At 35.2% G+C, this 19,891-nt stretch overlaps 2 protein-coding genes across 2 annotated transcripts in view; one reads left to right on the top strand and one right to left on the bottom strand.

Annotated features, from left to right (window-relative positions):
- LOC138309017 (uncharacterized) overlaps positions 1–7,278 on the top strand; it is a 30,647-nt gene extending 23,369 nt beyond the window's left edge. Inside the window, exon 2 of the mRNA XM_069250110.1 lies at positions 3,804–7,278. Coding sequence (XP_069106211.1) covers positions 3,847–4,881 — 1,035 coding nt within the window. The 5' untranslated portion in view covers positions 3,804–3,846 and the 3' untranslated portion in view covers positions 4,882–7,278. The remainder of the gene's footprint in view (positions 1–3,803) is intronic.
- A 562-nt stretch (positions 7,279–7,840) lies between these two features.
- LOC138309016 (uncharacterized) lies at positions 7,841–14,676 on the bottom strand. Its single transcript, XM_069250109.1, has 8 exons — positions 14,433–14,676; positions 12,661–12,831; positions 11,932–12,106; positions 10,593–10,878; positions 10,067–10,174; positions 9,456–9,704; positions 8,486–8,611; positions 7,841–8,114 (listed from the first exon to the last, which is right to left on the bottom strand). Exons 1-8 carry the CDS (start codon positions 14,599–14,601, stop codon positions 7,899–7,901), a joined length of 1,500 nt encoding a protein of 499 aa, XP_069106210.1. The 5' UTR covers positions 14,602–14,676; the 3' UTR covers positions 7,841–7,898.
- Positions 14,677–19,891: the final 5,215 nt, after the last annotated feature.

Below are 19,891 nucleotides of genomic sequence, written 5' to 3'. Positions count from 1 at the left end.
GGTGTATGTATATTTAAATACACAGTTACGATATACACTAGTGAAGCCTCTCACAGCTATATATACTTACACCATAAGGAGCACTGCCAACAGGCTGTCTCGGATACTTACTTAACTCAGCGGTATAGTATTCTTTATCTTCTGTACATTTACAGGTAGATGAGTATTAGTGAATTATAGTAATTGAATATAGATTTTGTAAATGGTTGAAATTCATAAGCATTTCGGGTTAATAAAGTATTTGAACTTAACATGAATATATGTCAGTTATGTACAGATAATTTAAACGGTTGAAAGTTAAATACAATTCTGGGATGATAACGTGTTTGAAATGAACACTAGATGAATATTTGTCAGTTATATGATTGAAAGTTATAAGCATTTTTTGTTTTATAACGTGTTTGAACTTAACATTGGTTTCTGTATTGTGTTCAAATACATGTAAATGTATGTTTTTATTGTAATATGTGTATATTGTGTAGGGTAAAACAAATGATGTTAATCAATACAATTCTTTGTGTTGGAGATAGCTACGCAGTTTTTACATCGGAAACTGTAAACTTATCTCTTTTGCGAGGTAAACATTTTCGCGAACCAACACGAGTTTAAATGTGTTGATGCTAATTGTAATAAACGAAATATATATGAAGGCACGAATGTAAGTTACAAGCATTGATTGTTAAATTATGTTTGAATTATGGAAATATTGTATCGAATTCTATTGTAACAATGATTTGATGGTGGTATCAATTCTGGTCATTCATTCATCAAAACCATATAGATTTCTATTGCTCTGCCATTAAATTGTACTATTTTATATTTTTTTTATAATAATCTCAAAAGCACCAAACATCACATTAATTTCTCCCATACTTGACAGGGTTATCCGTCGGTTGCTAGGGAAAAGATAACTCTCTTTTACCGCGGTAGGGGAAAGACAGTTCACACGCGCTTGATAGTGACGTAATCATACAAATGCGGCGACCATTTTTAAGCACAGCGATGTTCTTCTCCATTTCTCTTAAAGTATGGGAGAAATAGAATCAAACATGGGTCTCTCAGGTGAACAGGGATATCTAGACCCTCGTGAAGATTTTGACCATCACCCTCGGCAAGCCTCGGGTCGACAAGCCAAATTCTTTCACTCGGGTTGAGTTATCCCTGTCCACCTAACAGGCCCTTGTAAGAGTCTATTAGTTCTTCAGTAATCGCTACGACTTGTCTCACACAGGTGTCATGTGATTGGCGTAGACGATTGAAAAGTCGATCGAATAGTTTACAAACACTTAAAGAAAGAAATGAAGATTTTACTGAAGTATGTAAGGAAGAAATGTTCTTTGATTGCAATCACACACAACTTGAACATACCGTAGTCTCCCAAATCACTAACCTGGCACTTCACACACGCTGACCACCGCATGCGTGAGAGGCCGTCCTTACATGACCCTTGCGGAATAGAAAGTCAATTATAGTCAAACAGCCAAACAAACAAATAATTGTAAACTTCATAATGAGTGTCTGCTTTACTGATATTGTAGTAAATGTCACTTTGTATGAGTGGTTATGTCACAGTGTGCACGTGATCGATGATACAAATACTTTGCCTTTATTATTATCATTTATTTCCGAAAATTCTTTACTTTTGGAGAATATAAAGAAACTAATGATACCATCCGTTATTTCAAGATTTAATTGAGGTCGTTCGATTTCCAGACATACATGTATATCACAAGCCCCCAATCTCCAACGCGCGAGTTCGAATCCAATGGATGTGGATCAGTTACCCGTTGCTGACCGCTTTTCGTTGGGTTTCTTTTTTTCTCCGAGTATTCCTGCTTTTCTCCATTGACTTAATTTACACGTCCTAAATGTCTTTGGATGTATATAGGACGTTAAACTAATCAAACAAGACCAACCAATTGTCGTCGACTTGATGCAAGTGTTTTGTATGATTATTTAATTGGACTATCAGGTGCACACTGCTGCATGACAATGAACCTGTAAAAGAAGGAAGAATCGATTTATTTATCATTTGTGACAGGGGAGCCCAAGGCCGTGAACCCATTAGAAATACCGAGTATGTAATATCACACTATAATGAATTGTTCTCACTTATCAAAACGGAGCCAAAATAACACTTAAAGGGAAGCTATAGAACGCGCAGGTAAAAGGTAACCATTTAATCAAGTACCGATATCATTAAACATTAAACTATCTTCTTTATCAAATATATGGTATGTATCTATACCAGAGCTTTGCTATCTTCAAAACCTCATGTATTTATATAGACCATAGATTTCATAAAAAAAAATTCAGCTTAATAAAATGAATATTTACATAATTTACTCATTTTGGGAGTCTCCTCTTTGAAGCTGTGGGGTGTAGACCAAGTGTATCTTAGATGATTTACATTGTAATTCATAAAACGAAACAGTAATTTCGACGTTTCGACGTCTACATTAGGCACGTCATATTAGTCACGGTTTGGGTGAATATTAAAATACTATGAACTTTATTTTCATTTCAGAATATTTTATTGTTGGTAACAAGCAATATGCCTATACACGTCCTCTCCTTAAATAATAACTGTTCACACAAAATATTGATATATAAATTAAGAATCAATGCCGATTACCATTTTATCAAATAAGGAATTTCACCTCTACTTGGTTAGTTTATATAGCAATTAACTAAATAACTATTGAGCAATAAGCCTCATTGTACATAAATTCAGTGACTTCAAGTTTCATTATGAACAAAGACACCTCAAACCCGTATAGCATTACACTCCAAACAATTTCGGGAATAAAAAATCTGATTTTGTGTATTTATATTGTTGCAGTGACATAATTTTTAATTTTATCATACACTTTCATGAGATATCTTAAATACCGTTCTCGTATATTTAAGAAAATATTTAGGGATATAAGCTCTTATGAGATGTAAATTGATCAAAATCATTTGATATTTTAGTTATGACTCTCGATCTAGAATGAAACCGACTTTAATGTCTACTTAAATAGACAGCTCAGCACCAGCTGATAAATAATTTGTTACTTACTGAGACGGCAAATCGTCAGTAACGTTATAATTTATTCTGAATTATAACCTATATTTACATTTCCTTGTCAATGCCACTATTTCGAATTTGCATATTACAGTTATCTGCGCTTGCGGGTAGGTATTGATTGTGACGTCATGTTTTTGCGAGCGTAACGTCATACGTTTCGAAGGAAACGACTTGAATTGCGCTCACAAAATAATGACGTAACAATCGATACCTACCCGCAAGGGAGCTTACTCTGTAATATGCAAATGCATAATATAAACTAATCAAGGCAAAGCGAAGTATATGACGGCATAACTGACACCCAAAACGTGACCATTATGACGTCACTAATGTTTCATCTTGTGGGTGAAATCGTCGTTAATACATGGTTTGCTTGGTCTACCTTAAACAATGTTAATGCAGAATCCCTAAAATGATTTCATAATATAAATATAAGTATTAAACTATCTTCCTATGAAGATAGGTTAATGCTTAAATAACGCAACTTTGCTTGTAACATGTATGCAATTGCATTGGCTTAAACAATATGTTATCAGCTTATAACGTAAATCATGACTTCGCCGTTTAAAAACGTCGCATTTGATTAGTGAAAATGCAGCGTAATAATTTTCTAAATGGAATTACAGGTGAAAAGATTAACTTGAATATATTTCTTATTATCATTAACTAATACTTTAACCACATGATCAGTTATACTTATTTCTGTTCTATATTTTCTTTATTCTATTTGTAGATGATGGAATGATGTAATCTTCCGAAGTACGCACGTATCAAAGATGGCGAAGCGTCCGAAGAAAATTGTGTACGGGGACCAGATACAGCGGTCAGAGTATAATGATGGTGTCCTTAGAAACAACAACCGAGCTAATAATAGACTCTCTCGCGAGATGATGATGTACGAGAAAGCACAAAGGGTCATATTAAAGGACCTTGGTAAAGAAACACAACTACTACGTACAAAACTTAGCATGTCCAGCATAGCTTCCCCGCGTTTATCAATCGCTAAGAATACTGTGTCAGATATCGAACCTTTTGCTGTGTTTGGCATGTCTGCCAATCCCAAGAACAAAAAGGAACCAACTCGGAAAGTAACTTTAAAGCCTATTTATCCATCTGCTGCGGACTCCATCCCGACCCCAAGGGGAAACTTCAATCCAGTATCAAGTGTCGTAAGTTCAAAAGGTTATGTTGTGGTGAGTTCAAGCTCACGAAACGGGTTAGTGGACACAAGAAACGAGAAAGTGAACTCGAGAAATAGCTTTTTGGAATCACGGAACAGTGTGCTGAATTCCCGGAATGATTTTATTGATGGTTCTGTTAGTGCAAGAAGCGGTGCCCTTGACCCACGGAGCGGAAAAATGAACTCACGTTCAAATTTGAACAATTTCCGGAATAGTGGGGTTCAGTTAAGTGCGTTAACTACTACGTCAGGTAAAGCCCAGTCTTCAAAATCTAGGAAAGTGTTGAAATCTGGTAAAACTGGACTTTCTAATACAGACAACGAAAGTGATGTCTCACCAAATGAGCCACGAGGAGGAAGAGTAAGTGTTATTTCTGATATAAAGAGTCGACAAGCTCCGTCCCGTCTGAGTTTTATTGAAATCCTAGCAGAAGCGGAAGAACGAAAAGCAAAAGAAGCAAAACTTGAACTTGAAGTTGCAACTTCTATGCCTCCATCAAAAACTCCGGTTCGTCCAGTTGATACCAATGACGCAACATCGCAATCAAATGACGTTATCAAAACAGCCAGGAGAGGAAGTCATATAGGGGCAACACCCAAGGCTACAGCTGTAAGTGCCGACCATGACTGAAAGGTCAAGGTCTTTATGTGTCTAATTCAAAGAACCGCTGAATGAATGGATCGAATTGAAGGAGGATCGTCAGTTGAATTGACATGACACCGAATAAGCTTCAGAGGAAAGTCACGACCTTTAAAGTCGTTAAGAGTTGTCTTACCTTGATTTTCATGTCACGCCAGGCTTTCGCAAGAAAAGATTAGTATTTGCTTCGACAAGGTTGAAGACGAATTCCTCGTGAACAAATGGTATATCTACATTTTTAACATGTAAAAGGTTATTGTTAAATTTATAAAACGCCGCATTCTTGACTATTGTATGCAAATACTACGACCAAGATGATTTAACATGTTAAAAATCCATCTATAAAAAGATTGTTTTACAAAAGGTAACCATACTTAATATCTACTACATGGAACACATGTTTGACAGCGTTTGTAAAGCTCAGAGTCCATACAGAGAAGTAAATAAAACAACGTATAGTCAGTATAAACTAGGAGTACTGTAAACCCATTTTCTTTCGCGTACACTAGATTTCACGATTTACGCTTCAAAACATTTTCCCGGATTTAAAACTGGATAGAAAAAACATTTGATTTAATTGTGAAAAATTATATGTGGAAGATTTCAATACGCACAGATAAATTTTCGCGAATTTATTTCGATCGCGATATTCGCGAAATAAATCGTACAGGAAAGGCACATTGTAGGTTTATGGCACCTGTTCTTGTGAAGTCAACGAGATTTAAAACAACAAATCCTGATAATGTTTCTGTATATCTAGTACCGCCAGGTGGCTCTTCGAAATTATATATCGGTACATCCTTGGGAAAGGTAAACGTTTATAAGTGTCATAAACATAAACAAGTTTAGTAAATTAATGATATACAATCAATTGCATATCGAAAAATGCAATTCTACTCTCTAAAGGTTCACCTCGATGAATGTGCTGCGGAGATAAAAAAATGTACTACACTTATTATTGTGTAAGTCACATCTATCCTTCAATTGATAATGCAATTGTCGGGATACATCTATCATATCAATGCTTTCTATATATTTGGCAAATTGACACTAGCTCGAAATAGTCGGTATTAAAAATTATAGCAACTGCGGCAACTGTACACCAGTTTTCTTTCGCGACTGTTAAATTTCGCGATTTCCATTCTTTAAAACAAGTTCGCGAGGATGAACATTCGGAAATTTAAAATCTAAATAAAATCCCTTATGAGTTTAGGTTAATGCTAATACGCGGAGATCAAATTTCTCAAATTTGCATGGATCGGGAAATTCATCAAAGTTAATAGCACGCGATAGAAAGTTTGTTCACAGTATTCGACTATTCTTGTCTAGAGGTGAGACTTTCAAGTTTTCAGGTAACACATGCATATGTTATATCTAAAGATAAGCCGTACTTTAATATAGGGCAGAGAAACAAATATAGCTTATATTCATTAAAAATAAACACATATTATTTATCTATCGCACTGACTGGATACAAGAACAGATAACTCTGTTTATCAGGTATTGTTTTTATAGAATATTCCAGGGGTTACAATCACTGTTATTTTTTGGTCCATTGGCGAACATCACAATATCAGAAGCACACAGTGTTTCATTGTCTGGCTTTGATGTTGAAGTCGCTGTATCTACAGTCTTCAAAGGAAGTCTTTGTGGACATGTTATTGGCCAATTCTTTTCTCCGGAACTACCTTCAGATTTTCGATGAAATATTCCAGAAATGGATATCGCGACAGTGATAGTAACCCATGGAATATCGAGGATGGGTGTTAGTCGGATCACCGTTTACGTTTAAGAGTATTACATTTGTTTATTACATTCTGTGATAATGTTGTATTTATTTCATGTTGTTTATAATCGTTATTTTATAACGAATTCTGATATATTTAAAAAAAAAACACTGCTGACAGTATGATTATCTGTCTTATCTTGTTGTACAGTATTTGGTAGATATTGTATCAAATTAGTGAAAGGAAAGATAACTCCTGTTCGTTTTTTTGGAATAGGCCACCAACAGTTAATAACATGTTATTTATTGTATGTATTATTGTATAAAAACTGTAATATTTATTAATGAAAAATACATGTCCTTAATTAAACTAAATTTTGTTCAAATAACAATAAGTTTAAGGAATTCAAAAGAATTAAAAACACAAATACACCAATTGTTTCAACTTTTTTTATGTTGACGCTTGAAGTCAGGCATTAAGAGGAATGACAAAAACACGATTTATGACTGGGCCATGCAAACGGACATTTGTGTAATTGAACAGTGGACAATCTATTCAACTTAGTATTAATCTCGTATTCCCTGCATGCACACACAGCACATTCAGGGATTCCACAATTTAAAAGCCTTAGTTATCGCTAGGACGTGACCGAATACCATTTGTATACTAATAATAACCCTTATTCTTATCAAATGAAAAGATGAAGTGGTTATGATGGAATAATTGATGGCAAGACATATTACCACTTGTACTACACATCCAGGTCACGAGTTCGAATCCCGTGCATGTAGTGCAGTTGGCAAGTACTGACTGTTGGTTAGTGGGTTTTTTTAATATACAAGGAATATTTTATTAATAACATTTTTTACTTTTATTGATTTATTATTCCGCACATGTATTTCAATCTGCTGCTATAACTTTTTATTACTTCTTTTGATTATTTCGCGCCTACATATTTAGTTCTACACAAAACAAATTATCATTAAATAATCAAATGCAACACATTTATTTTGCAACAAGTGAAAATGATAACTAAATAGGAAAGATGTAAGCGTTATAATTGTATTTTTGTTTAGGTATTTCAAAAACATATTCCCGCAAAAACAACATAATTATTTACTGTAAATGTTGTGTTCTGATTGGCCTATATTGTAAGAAAATATCAAAACCCGATAATTCACTGTGAAAAAACCACCATATGAAATAAAATAACAAAAACAGTATTCAATGATTCATATGATATATTTGTATACCAGAGGAAATATTATGATAAGGTTTGATTTAAAGCTTGATTTTATGCTCGAGTTCAGATTCCAGAGATTTAAGTCCGTCCAGTTTCCGTAGACCATCTACATAGATCCACTCCATAGCTCTGTAAGGCGCGAGAAGCTTACAAAAGTACAAGCCGCTCGTGCTAGCGCGTGAGGCCTTGTACGGCACTTGGTAGGATTCTGACGTAACGTGAACGCCATCTACGTCATCATCATATTGAAGTTCCTGTAAAAAATGTTTAGACAAATTTCACTGGATACATTTGACATAGAGGTTAAGACGAATAATCTCCCTTGTATATCAAATAATAGAAAAAAAATGAATCTCTATTCTCAGCTTAGTTATAACCCAAAGCTTAATATTACGTTTTCTTTAAATATCCATTTGCAGAATGTATGGACATCTTGGGTGTGTGTCTTAAATTGAGGTAGGTTTCATTGCGACAGTGACCCCAATGTTGCTGACAATTATCGATTATTCATTGTTCAACTAATTCAATTGCCAAATAAACATATATAAATAATATAAGAAAAATCATTTTTTCTAAAAAATAAGGATTAACTAATAAAAATATTACAGAATAGTTTGATATTTACCTGGAGCATCCATAACTGAACGCTTGGGGCTTCAACATCCGCTTCCGCTACAACAGGGCGTCCTCTTTTGGCGAAACGACTGACAGCAATGGGGGATGCCTGTCCAAGTGCGTACTGCAGCGCCGCCTGTCAACATTTACGGTAAATTGTTATTTATGTATTATATATACATATACGTACAGTACAGAATAATCTGCTCTTGTTTGCTGTAATTGATTGAATGATTATGTAATTACGAGCGTAACGCCATATTTTCAGATAAACTGAAATTAGTTTTGCTGATCATTGTTAAATTATCCTGTTTGTATAATAAAAAGAAAGAAGGAAACAAACAAACAAAACTCACAAATAAAACAAGAAACAAAACAAAAACAAAAAACGAAAACGTCATAATCGATACCTACTCGCAAGGACAGATAACTCTTTATAAATTATGCAAAGATGAAGTGTAGCAGTCCAATTTCGCTCTCTTTAGATTTAATTAAGAGACTAACAACCAAAACACCTAATTCACGTTAGCTCTACAGATTTGCGTTGCTTAAAAACGCTAAGCACTTACATTTCGGTCAACCAAGCCCATATATTTCAAACGTGAAAAAAAAAGTTATCAATATGTTTCGTATATAAACCGTCTCTTCTCCAAATTTTCAGCTGCATATAGCCGTCGTTTAGGAATCACACTGAAGTTAACTTTATTATTCACCATTTTGCTACAACCTGCTCGGAACTTTTTGAGTAGGACTGTTTCTATTATGAATATTATAAATTATGTTCCCTTTGGACAAATTACGCGAAGCTGTAGTAATTGTTATGTATTCTAGGTTTGATGCAATCTGATAAAGTACGTATATAAGGAACGCACGTAGAAGCAAAAAGAAAACGTTGAAATAACCTGTAAGAAAACATAACATTTTTTTCTGGTCCTACACAATAAAGTTAACATATTTGAATAAAAAACATATATTATTACCTGATTTATTGAATTACAGCTTTCGTTGTTTTCCATGTACGTTTCATTAGGTAAGAAAGCCTTGACTGCATCACGTGACTTCATCTCTGCTTGGAGTTGGACGGGAGACATGTAGAATGTGGAAACATCTAATGGGTTCCGCTGCATAGAGACTTGTGTATAGGTTGTTATGGTCAGCAGGCCATCTTTAAACCTCATTTCCGGTGTGGATCTTTGTAACTGACTCTCGGATACCACCTTGTTTATAATCTGGTGAATGAACGTATTCAGTCATGGGCCCCAGTAATAATCTATTAGTTTTTCATTCACATTTAAAACGATAAATTATTCGCTGTAGCATTAGAATTTTCGCTGATTTTGCTTATTTTAGTCTCCACGAATAAATTCATGTGCAAGCATTAGTCAGTGCATTTATACCGGAATTGATTGCGAATATTAGCGCACCGTTATGAGTTTGAAAGCTGATTAAACCAAGATATCCAGAAGCCAATACATCCAAGTTTTCAGTATACATTAGACAATGCATATTTAGGAACTCAAGTACACAAAAACACGATACAATATATTATGCATACGAACTCTGACATAAGAGGTGTCCCGTATATACGAACCCTGACATTAGAGGTGTCCCGGAGTCCAATAAGAACCGTTTGTGCCTCACTAGTCCACTTTGATACGTGCAGAGGGTTGTTGGAGACACTCTTCATGTTCGTCAACGGCTAATAATAAATAAGGATTCGTATAGTACATTGTATGTTTAAATTTCAAAAAATATATTTTAATTGATTATATTTACAATACTTATTCCTATCGGTTTAAAGAATATGTTGCAAAAAGACATCAATTTCATCGATATGAGTGTATTTTATTTAGATTTTAAAACTGATTATGCAAGTTAAAACACTTAATTAATTTATATTTCTAATAAAAAAATACTTATTTTTTATTTATTCATATATACGTTATGACGCAAGCATTTAGATTCACTCAAACGTTATAGTTAAATTTTGTATAAAAATATAATATTACATTTCCTTGCGTCTGGAAAAATACTGGGAATAGAGAGGGCTTGAGAGCGCAAATTATTGGATTTTTTCAAATCTGGAGAACAATGTAAAACATAACACATCATCTTACCGCCATGATGTATCCTGTGGTTGTGTACCCCTCTAGGAGAGTTTTCCGGGCATCGGTGATGATGGTACTAGGATTTGTCTTAACGTTTGCCGCCATGAAGGCGTTTGTATACTTAGCGATCAGCGAATATGCCGTCGTATTGGTCACTTCCGGTTCAATGTCGTACGCCTGGACCTCACTGGGCATGGGACCGGAAGCGAATTGGGCGTGGTTGACTCCCTCCAATGAAATAACTGGTGTTCGATACATATTGCTTTGGTTTCGTTGTACTTCTAGTACGAGTTCCCTGAAAACAAAAGTTAAATCTTGTAGTAGATATCTGCTGGAAACAAAATACACCTCTACATGTACATGTCTGTTCGTGGCTTTCAACGATTTTCTCAGGCACATCCGCTCCGAAATATAAAAAGAAATAAATGACTATTGCATCTCTAAATTTTAGCGACAGTTTAATTAGTTAAATATATAATAACTGTGTATAAGATCAATTTAGTGATATCTACAAATGCATATTTATGCAAGCGTATTATTCTTTTTGTGTTATTTTTTTGTTTGTTCTTTATTAATTGATTATTTTTTGTCGCGCTCGTAACTTGACCAGTCGAGTTATAATGTACAGTTGTTGACTGGGGTTGAGGTCAACAGATGATTTGTTGGACTCGAAGGCAAACTGTTGCCCTCAGCCTTCGGCCTCGGGCAACAGTTTGTGTGAGGGTCCAACAAATAATCTATTCCCGAAAACTCAGTCGATAACTGTTTTGTTATACCCATTGACTCAAAACAACGCATTGGCGTCACGAATTGCATGTGCGACATCACTCCGGTCCAACAACACATTTTAACAGTCGATTTTAACAGTTCTTTGGATCGCTCGAAGGAAAAGTTCATTTATCGGCATTTTTATCAATAGAGTTTATATAAAAACTGATTTTTAGGGGTATAACAACACGTTGATAAAGCAACGTCACCTATGTGACTTGCAACTTGGAACGTCGACTTAACTTAGGACGAAAAGCCTGTCGCAATAATGTCAGATATTCACTCGGCTTCCAAAGCTGATTATTACGACAATTTGTGTTATAATTCGTCTTGCTTACATACATGTAATGATCTAGTCTAAGTCGAGTTACTATAATGCAGCCTGAATATGGTCCGAATATCAACTGATCGATTGATTGGTCATTTTGAAGAAAACTCCAAACAGTAAGAAACAAAGGCAAATATTAGTCATAAAATAAATGGAATCTATCATTCAAACTAAATCTGATATGAAGGGAAACGAATGACATATCTCCTATAGATTTGGCACCATAGCAAGCTAAGAGCATATTTTACTTACTCATAAGACTCTTGTATTCTCGTTAATCTGGTAAGACCATCAAGATCCCCAGCAATAGTCAATACCGGAACCGGATATGACGTAGGTTCAACAGTCCGTGTCAGATAGGACCCGAACAAAAGCGCTCCCGAAAGACCTCGATGGTGATTAAGAACATAGTTTGCTGTGATCTGCCCTAATTGAGCCAAATACAAATAAAATAATGAAAAACATCATTCCTGAAGTAAAATTGTTAAGCAAATGATTCAATTATGCTTGTTACTTTTCATTGGCTTAAAAATGTACTTTATCAGCCTATATAGGAAAAAATGGCGTCGCCGTTCCTTCTGATTGGCTGAGATGACGGCGTAATGATTTCATAGACAAAAGAGTCCCGAAATGAATATTGAAGAGATAGTCTTTAGTAAATTGAATTATAAGGATTAATTTGAATAGATCTTTTATGTTATGGAGATATAACACAAAAATCTGAGTGTACTCTCATTTTAAACCGCTTCGCGGTTTATTTAGAGTACACTCAATTTTTTGTGTTATATCTCCATAACATAAAAATCTATTCAAATTCATCCTTAAATATTTAAATGATATCACATTAGTTATGTTATGGTTTTCAATTAACAGAGTTTAAATAACAATCTTCTTCGGGCAATTATATCCCGCTCATTTTTGCCTCAAACTTAACCTTTCATTTTTCATTTTCAAACGCAAAAAATGCAATTCGCTACTGACCTCCAAGACTGTGCCCAGCAAGGAAAATGTGGTTCACTCCACGTTTCTTCAGTTCCGACTCAGCTTTGCTCACAGCGCCCCCTATCTGCAACGGGTTTGCGAGGTTTCCAAAAAAGCCATCCAACAGTGCTACCCATACCTTCAGATCACTGTCAGCTTGGATTGCCTCCCCTTTGACGTAAACAGATACATTTTATTTGTTAATAATATAACTTTGAGAGCATCTTCCGTAGTAACACGAGTTGTCAATCACTAAAGATGACAAAGAGGTAAATGACATCAGAGATGATGGTACAAATTAGAGGATATTTGCGTTGCGGTATTTTCACTGTGTATAATTTACTATTATTTGTTTACGCAATTTTGATAGAAACAGAAAAGAAAACTATAGTATATAACATTACATAATGTATTGGCTTTTTTATTTTGTTTTTGTTGTTAAAGCTCTCAAATTCCATTAAATTGACCTATCATATTGCTTAATACCACAAGAAGACCCATATGTTCGGGATTACATCCAGTTCTCGTTCCATTTGACGATAATTCGCTCGCACGCATAATCAATTGACCTCAATAGTGCTTTTATAATTTCCAGTCTACAAGAACTGATATCAAAACGAAAGAGTGCCCTTTTAGTTAAGGCACATCGATTTATTATCGCAAGTCTTATGTGGAAATAAACATTCTAGTGTCAAATTCTGGCGGTATGTGTATGTTTGATTTGGCAATGTGATTTTATTTCATGGTAGCTATCAGACAGACAGCGACTAGCACAGTTAGCATCATACACAATCCTTACGCCGAACGAGCACAATTATGTAAAAAAAAACATTGTAGATCTAACATTACGCGCGACATTTTTATGTCGTTTTTCAGAGACCATTTAGTTTCATCTCAAAAATATAAAACAACACCAGACATAAGTAAACTGTAATAAATTGAGCTAGAAAACCTTTTTAGGGTGATTTTCGATTATTGGTTCTGAGTGCTGTAAATAGCGGCATAAAGCGTGAAATATACAATAATTCAATTTCTGATATACAGAAACGATTGCTTGAAATTACACAAAAAAGAGATAAATGTCACAGTAACACTAAGTTTATCGTATTGTCGCATTTTGTATATTCATATTCAGTGGTCAAACCTGATAAAATAGTTGACGTTTTATTTTTTTCAATAGGAACTTTATGGAGACAAAGATGCGATATTTTCAGTCGGATTTGCATTGTAGTAATTTCTATTACGATATAAAATCCACATAAGTCCAACACGAGTACAATTAGCCGTCATTTCTCTTCCAATATTGAAAGCAAAACGTTTTGACAGACGTGGTCGAATATCTAAAGGCCGTATTATTTTAGACTGCTCCATTAGGGAGCCCACACGTCACGGGGGTCTAGATGCCCCGAGAAAGGGGTTAAAACAGTCTAGTGATCAAGCCGATGTTCCACCGCCGATAGACATAAACAATAGCTTCATTTGGACAATATTTGATATTTAATCATGCATATATATAATTATGTAATTAACACAAAAAAGACATATAGATTGATTCGTTTTAATTTTGTACAATTCATAAACATGAAAAACATCGTGACATAGCTTTTAAGGGATGCAAATTAAATGTTATTATTTTGAATACTTTCAAATGCCCTGTCGGTGGTCGAGCATCTTTAATAATATTTTCGTACCTACGAGACATTTCTTGGTATCTATTCTGCTTTAAGAATTAAGCTTACGATTGTGGCCTTTTTGAATTGAAAGAATCTTACCGACAGGTTTATAGGCACTTCCACTTATGTAGGCCCCGGGAACAATTATGAGTCCCACTTCCGGTCCAGTTTTCGTCGGCGTCAAAATGGTGACCGTGATTCTCTGTTGCGATGGAGTTACAAATACCGTTAAGATTACGGACACGAGAAGTGTTTTAAAACTTTCCATTACGAACTTCTTAAATCTTCGACACAACGACACCCAAACAGATCAACTATCAAAACCGGAAGTGACGTGTGACTGTTAGAGGTAAAATTGATGTCATGTGATTGTTACACTGATTGTTCAATGACGCTTAATCAACTTCAAATGAACTTCGCTTTTTAATTTCATTGGTATTTCTAATAATTATTCATATGGTTCTTATAACGATACAAGAATAAAACATCTGTAACATGCGTGTCAGAAAAGTGTGTTCTGAAATCATTCATCTCTATCATATAATACGAACGAAGTGTAACGTTTTGATGCTGGCGACTAACTAAACTTTTTCTACGACGTGACATACCAAAGTGGATAAAGAAATCATGTGGATTATCTATAAGAAGCATGATTTGATGATACCCCGAGCAGTTATCTCTCATCATGGCCTGAATCGAGCCTTGTTAGCTTTCGATGAATGCGCCAAAATTCAGCAATATGAATGGCAGGAAACGTTTGACATGACTATCAAGAAAATAATGACATGACCTCAGAATGATTCATTATCACACGAATGTCCCAACGGTAATTAAACAATCGTAGTAATTTTAACATAAAACTGGATCGTAGATCGCCGAGTGCGTTGGTCAAGTTGACTAGAGGTTGATAAATGGCCACGTCTGGTCCCTTATCAGTTGTTTGTTGAGATGAATTGCTGTACGTGTCGGTACGGCTATCACGATGTTTATGAAACGTTATGAAAGTTAGAATCACCTTATATGTTTATCAAAACAACAATTTGCTATATTAATTGTAAATAACAAACTGCCGCATACTAATTGGTATATACATTATTAATACTACGCGTTGTACTAAGAGATATTTTATCTCGAAAATAATCTCATGCAATACTGGTCACTTCAAATTATATTTATTATATCGGTTGGGTTATATGTCCTTTATCTCTCGGGGTCATTTAAGGACGGTCTCTTATTATACAACGTGTTGCCTATGTGGTTGCTCTTTATGTTTGGGAGGCCGCTGCACTTTAATGTTGTGTCTCTTTGCCATAGCGGAAACTCGTGTTCACTTTACAGCGCTTACTCATTGACCACCATAAGCACCGAACAGCACTCACTCCCCGCTCAGTTACATAATACTCGCCATGACAAATTATTGTCCCACTCACATTCTGCTGGATGTTAGGGCAGGAGTGTAGTCGCTCAATTGAACATACTTTATTTGTAGTGACCTTGGTAAGCTAATGGAATGGGACAATTCATTTTGTGAGTGCATTGAAATGTACATATACATCGGCAACACACCATCTCTAATGATGTTGCAGTAGTTGACATCACAAAATATGCCAACAATATCCACTATATGATTCCAGTATGAGAAATGGTCAAACTAGTTCGCTTTCCGTCATCGCACACTTGTGTGCCAAATCCTTGCTCGTGCTAGTGAAGTAAAGCAACTTTTGTATGGAGATACTTAAATCACTATTACAGAAGCGTAGCTATTCTATCATCAAATAACAATTTATAACAGATATTAAGCTGGGTATTTATAATCATATCAAATTATACGCCGACCATGAAGCTATCACACACTCAATGCCACTGCTGCCTTTGGTTTTGTGATTTGTTTTTGATTTATTATATTTACATCCTATTAACAGCCATGATCAGGACGTCCTCTGTGTATATGTTGTCTTCCATGTATGACGTAGGAAGTGTCTTGGGGAGACACCGGTATATTCGTGTTGTGTCGTCTTATATTATAAGACTCTTTCATATGTGGACTTGAAGGATAGGGATATTCTACCCGAGGGTCACAAAATGTTGTAAAACCCGAGGCTTGCCTCGACGTTTTATTGGATTTTTAACTGCAATGTTAATCCGCCATTTTTAATAAATTCTAGAACAACACAACTGCAAGTTGATATCCATACATGGAACTTACGTGATAGTTTGAACGAAAATCCCGTTGTATGTATCTTTTAAAGTAAATCCATCCTAGTTTCTGAAGAAATTCTCAAAATTATACCTAGAAAATCCCGTAATTTAGTTGACGCCATGACGTCACGAGGCTTTCTTGCAATGGTAGCCATGCAATGCAGCCTCAGGCGACATGAGTGTATTGCCTTATACCATCCAGTATTACATGTGTAGGTATGAGAGAAATTGGAACTCTTGCCCTTTTTATAGTGCTATATCACTAAAGCATGCCACCGAAGACACCAAACAACAACATCCCGCCCAGTCAAAATGTACTGACAACGAGCGAACCAGTCGTCCCACTCCCTTAACGCTGTGTGCAAAACAGGAGTAGAAACTACCACTTTTATAGACTACGATGTGTCTCGGTCAGAGAACACAACTCAGAGTCTTTCGGTTCACAGAGGCAACCGCTCAATCAAAGGCCAAAAGTGAAGTGGTGTCAGGTGTGGCGTTAGAAAGAAGAAAGTAAGTTTGGAGGAAAATAGAGATAAGATCCTTAATTTATTCGCCTGTTTCGTTGATACATTGTAATTAAGACAATAGGGGTATCAGGTACAATTCTTACGACCTACATGCAGGGCTATTTTTGTTCTCTACATGTATATACCGAATTAAGCGATACGGCAAATGTATGCAAATCCAAGAGGCAGACTATAGAAAATTGAATTGATACGACTGATAAATGTTCTCAGCAAAGAACATACATAACCAGGACAAAACATTATGAAGGAAGCTTTAAGCTACTGCTAGTATATGGCCTACAAATGTCAGCCTTAGATGTACAAGAGTTACTTAGTAGCAGGTACCATAGAAGAATATTGGCTTTTGAAGCATAACACGATATGAGCATGAGAAGACAAGACAATGCAAAATCAGAAGTTCGACATGATGACATCGTAAAAACAGTGTCAGTGGATAATTTGGTTCGATTTATTATATTGTATTTACATTCTATTGGAAGCCAGGGTCATTCAATGACGGTATCCCATGTATCTGATGTAGCTTCATGCGTGTGTATGCAGTGTCTGTTTTATGTGACTGCGGTATAATCGTGTTGTGTCTTCCAATGTACTTGAATTCTTTCCTTTATAGACTGTAATATCACTGAAACGTTGTCACCGAAGATACAAAGCAGCACCCGGTCACATTATACTGACAAGAAGTCAGAAGATGACATAGCATGAATATTCTGTATTTGCATATTACAGAGTTATCTACCCTTGCGGGTAGGTATTGATTGTGACGTCATGTATTTCCGAGCGTAACGTCTTACTTTTCGGAGAAAACAACGTCACTTACGCTCATATAAGATAATGACCTAACAATCGGTACCTACCCGCAAGGGAGCTAACTCTGTAATATGCAAAGACGGAATATCGCAGTCTTCACAAACACGCACCACGCACTTTATACACACGACATGCACCCATCCTTACATGACCCTAGCTATCAATTGGGCGTTAATTAATCAAACAAACAATTTAATACTAAAATCACTTTACTTTCGCGGCTTATAATTTTCGCCATTTTTCGTTTGAAAGAAAGTTCGCAAAAATTAAATTTCGTGCATTAAACATATTGAGTGGAATTTTTATCAATAAATAAAACGTAGCTAGTAAGTCGTGAAGATAAATTCCCCGCGCATTTATACTTAAATCGCAAAATTCGCGAAATTAAATCGCACGTGAATGAAAGTTGGTTTTAGTACCCAAAAAGGAATTAGGCAAAACATTCCTCTTCTACATATAGGCTTATATTTAATGCGTGATGAATTAGAAACTGCTAGGTCCGTATGACGTCACCGTGATCATGTCTAACTGAAAAACACTAAACTTAAATCAGCAATATACTTGGATAACAGAAAGATTGTGTAATGAATAGTTATTCAACACAAGTTTGATAAGTTGATCAAGACTTTCTGATTCACCCCGTGACTTAAGGCTAATACACAAAGCGTGTTAAAACTAACAACTGTTAGCCGTTGTAAGTGAACAATACGTTGTGGATTAAGGGTTATGGATTACGAGGTGTGAAAAGCGTAGTAGCTATCCGAATCGTTTGAAATGAAATCAAAGTATCTGAATGAATTGTTAGCTTAATATCAATTTTACTTCTCGTAATTTCAAATTATTTCAATTATTTTCTCAATGTATTAACCTAATGGTAATGTCATTTGAGAATAAACTGTTTGGCTCCATTTCAATTATGAAATATTCCTTTAATCTTTTGCGCACTTAATAAAAAAAAAGTTCAAAGATTTTTTTGTTGTAATGGAGAGAAGCATTTGTTCAGAATCCCCCTCCAAGGCTAGATATTCGCCGTGAAATCTGATTAAAAGGTCACTGGTGAAAATCAACAGAGGCTAATCAGATCGAACCGAGAGCGATAAGAAATATTCACAGTTATAGATTAATCGACTGATACATTATGTACCTTGACCATTAAGCTTGGCACATTTGACAAGTTCTTGGCTTTAATCAGAGTATAGGTGATATATATATCGACAGGTAACGGATAGTAAATTTGATAGATCGATTTTGTGTCTTTACGGTCTTAAAAGATACTGTAAACTATAATATTTCAGCGAGATAGAAATTTTCGCCAGAATTTATTTATTTATCACATTAACGTCCTGTTACATGTAACAGTCAGGTAAGGACGGCTTCCCATGTACGCAGTATGTGGTGTGTACGATCATACTATGAAGTGTGGACCGACGACACCAAGCAAAACATATCATACAGTTACATTATACTGACAATAGAAGAACCAGTCGTCCCACTTCTATAATGATGAGCGCTAAGCAGTAACAGAAACTACAACTTTTTATGATTACATGATTCATTCCCGCTTATAACGAAGTAATTTTCCTTCCCTGTCAAGGTTCTTATAATATGTTATATTTGTATAACGAAGTATGCTTAATTTAGTCTCCAGAGGTTCACCATAATGTTTTACAGTATGTGAATGCTTTTTTTCTTAATAAGAGCCTATATGGTCGCGATTTTTTATATTCTCTGAGACGTTGTAAATAGCAAAGATTTGCAATAAAGCATACGCGAGAATGAAGTGATTTATTCATTTCAAAATCTTTTATTGACAATTAATATAAATATTAATACATTATTCATACATAATAATTATTGATTATATATCAAAAGTTTGATTGAACAATAGCCTAGACCTGCATTGTATACTAGTCATTTCCATAAAGTGGTGTTTGGAATCTAACCTCATATATCTTTCATCTTGAATAAACCGATCTTTGATCCATACTTTGTTTTTAAATCGCTATCGAATAGTTTGTACAGGTA

This window comes from Argopecten irradians, chromosome 15 (genome assembly GCF_041381155.1).
Source record: "Argopecten irradians isolate NY chromosome 15, Ai_NY, whole genome shotgun sequence".
In the NCBI taxonomy this organism is placed as follows: domain Eukaryota; kingdom Metazoa; phylum Mollusca; class Bivalvia; order Pectinida; family Pectinidae; genus Argopecten; species Argopecten irradians.
The sequence above is the reverse complement of the archived record's forward strand: the minus strand, read 5'-3'. Positions and strand labels throughout refer to the sequence as shown.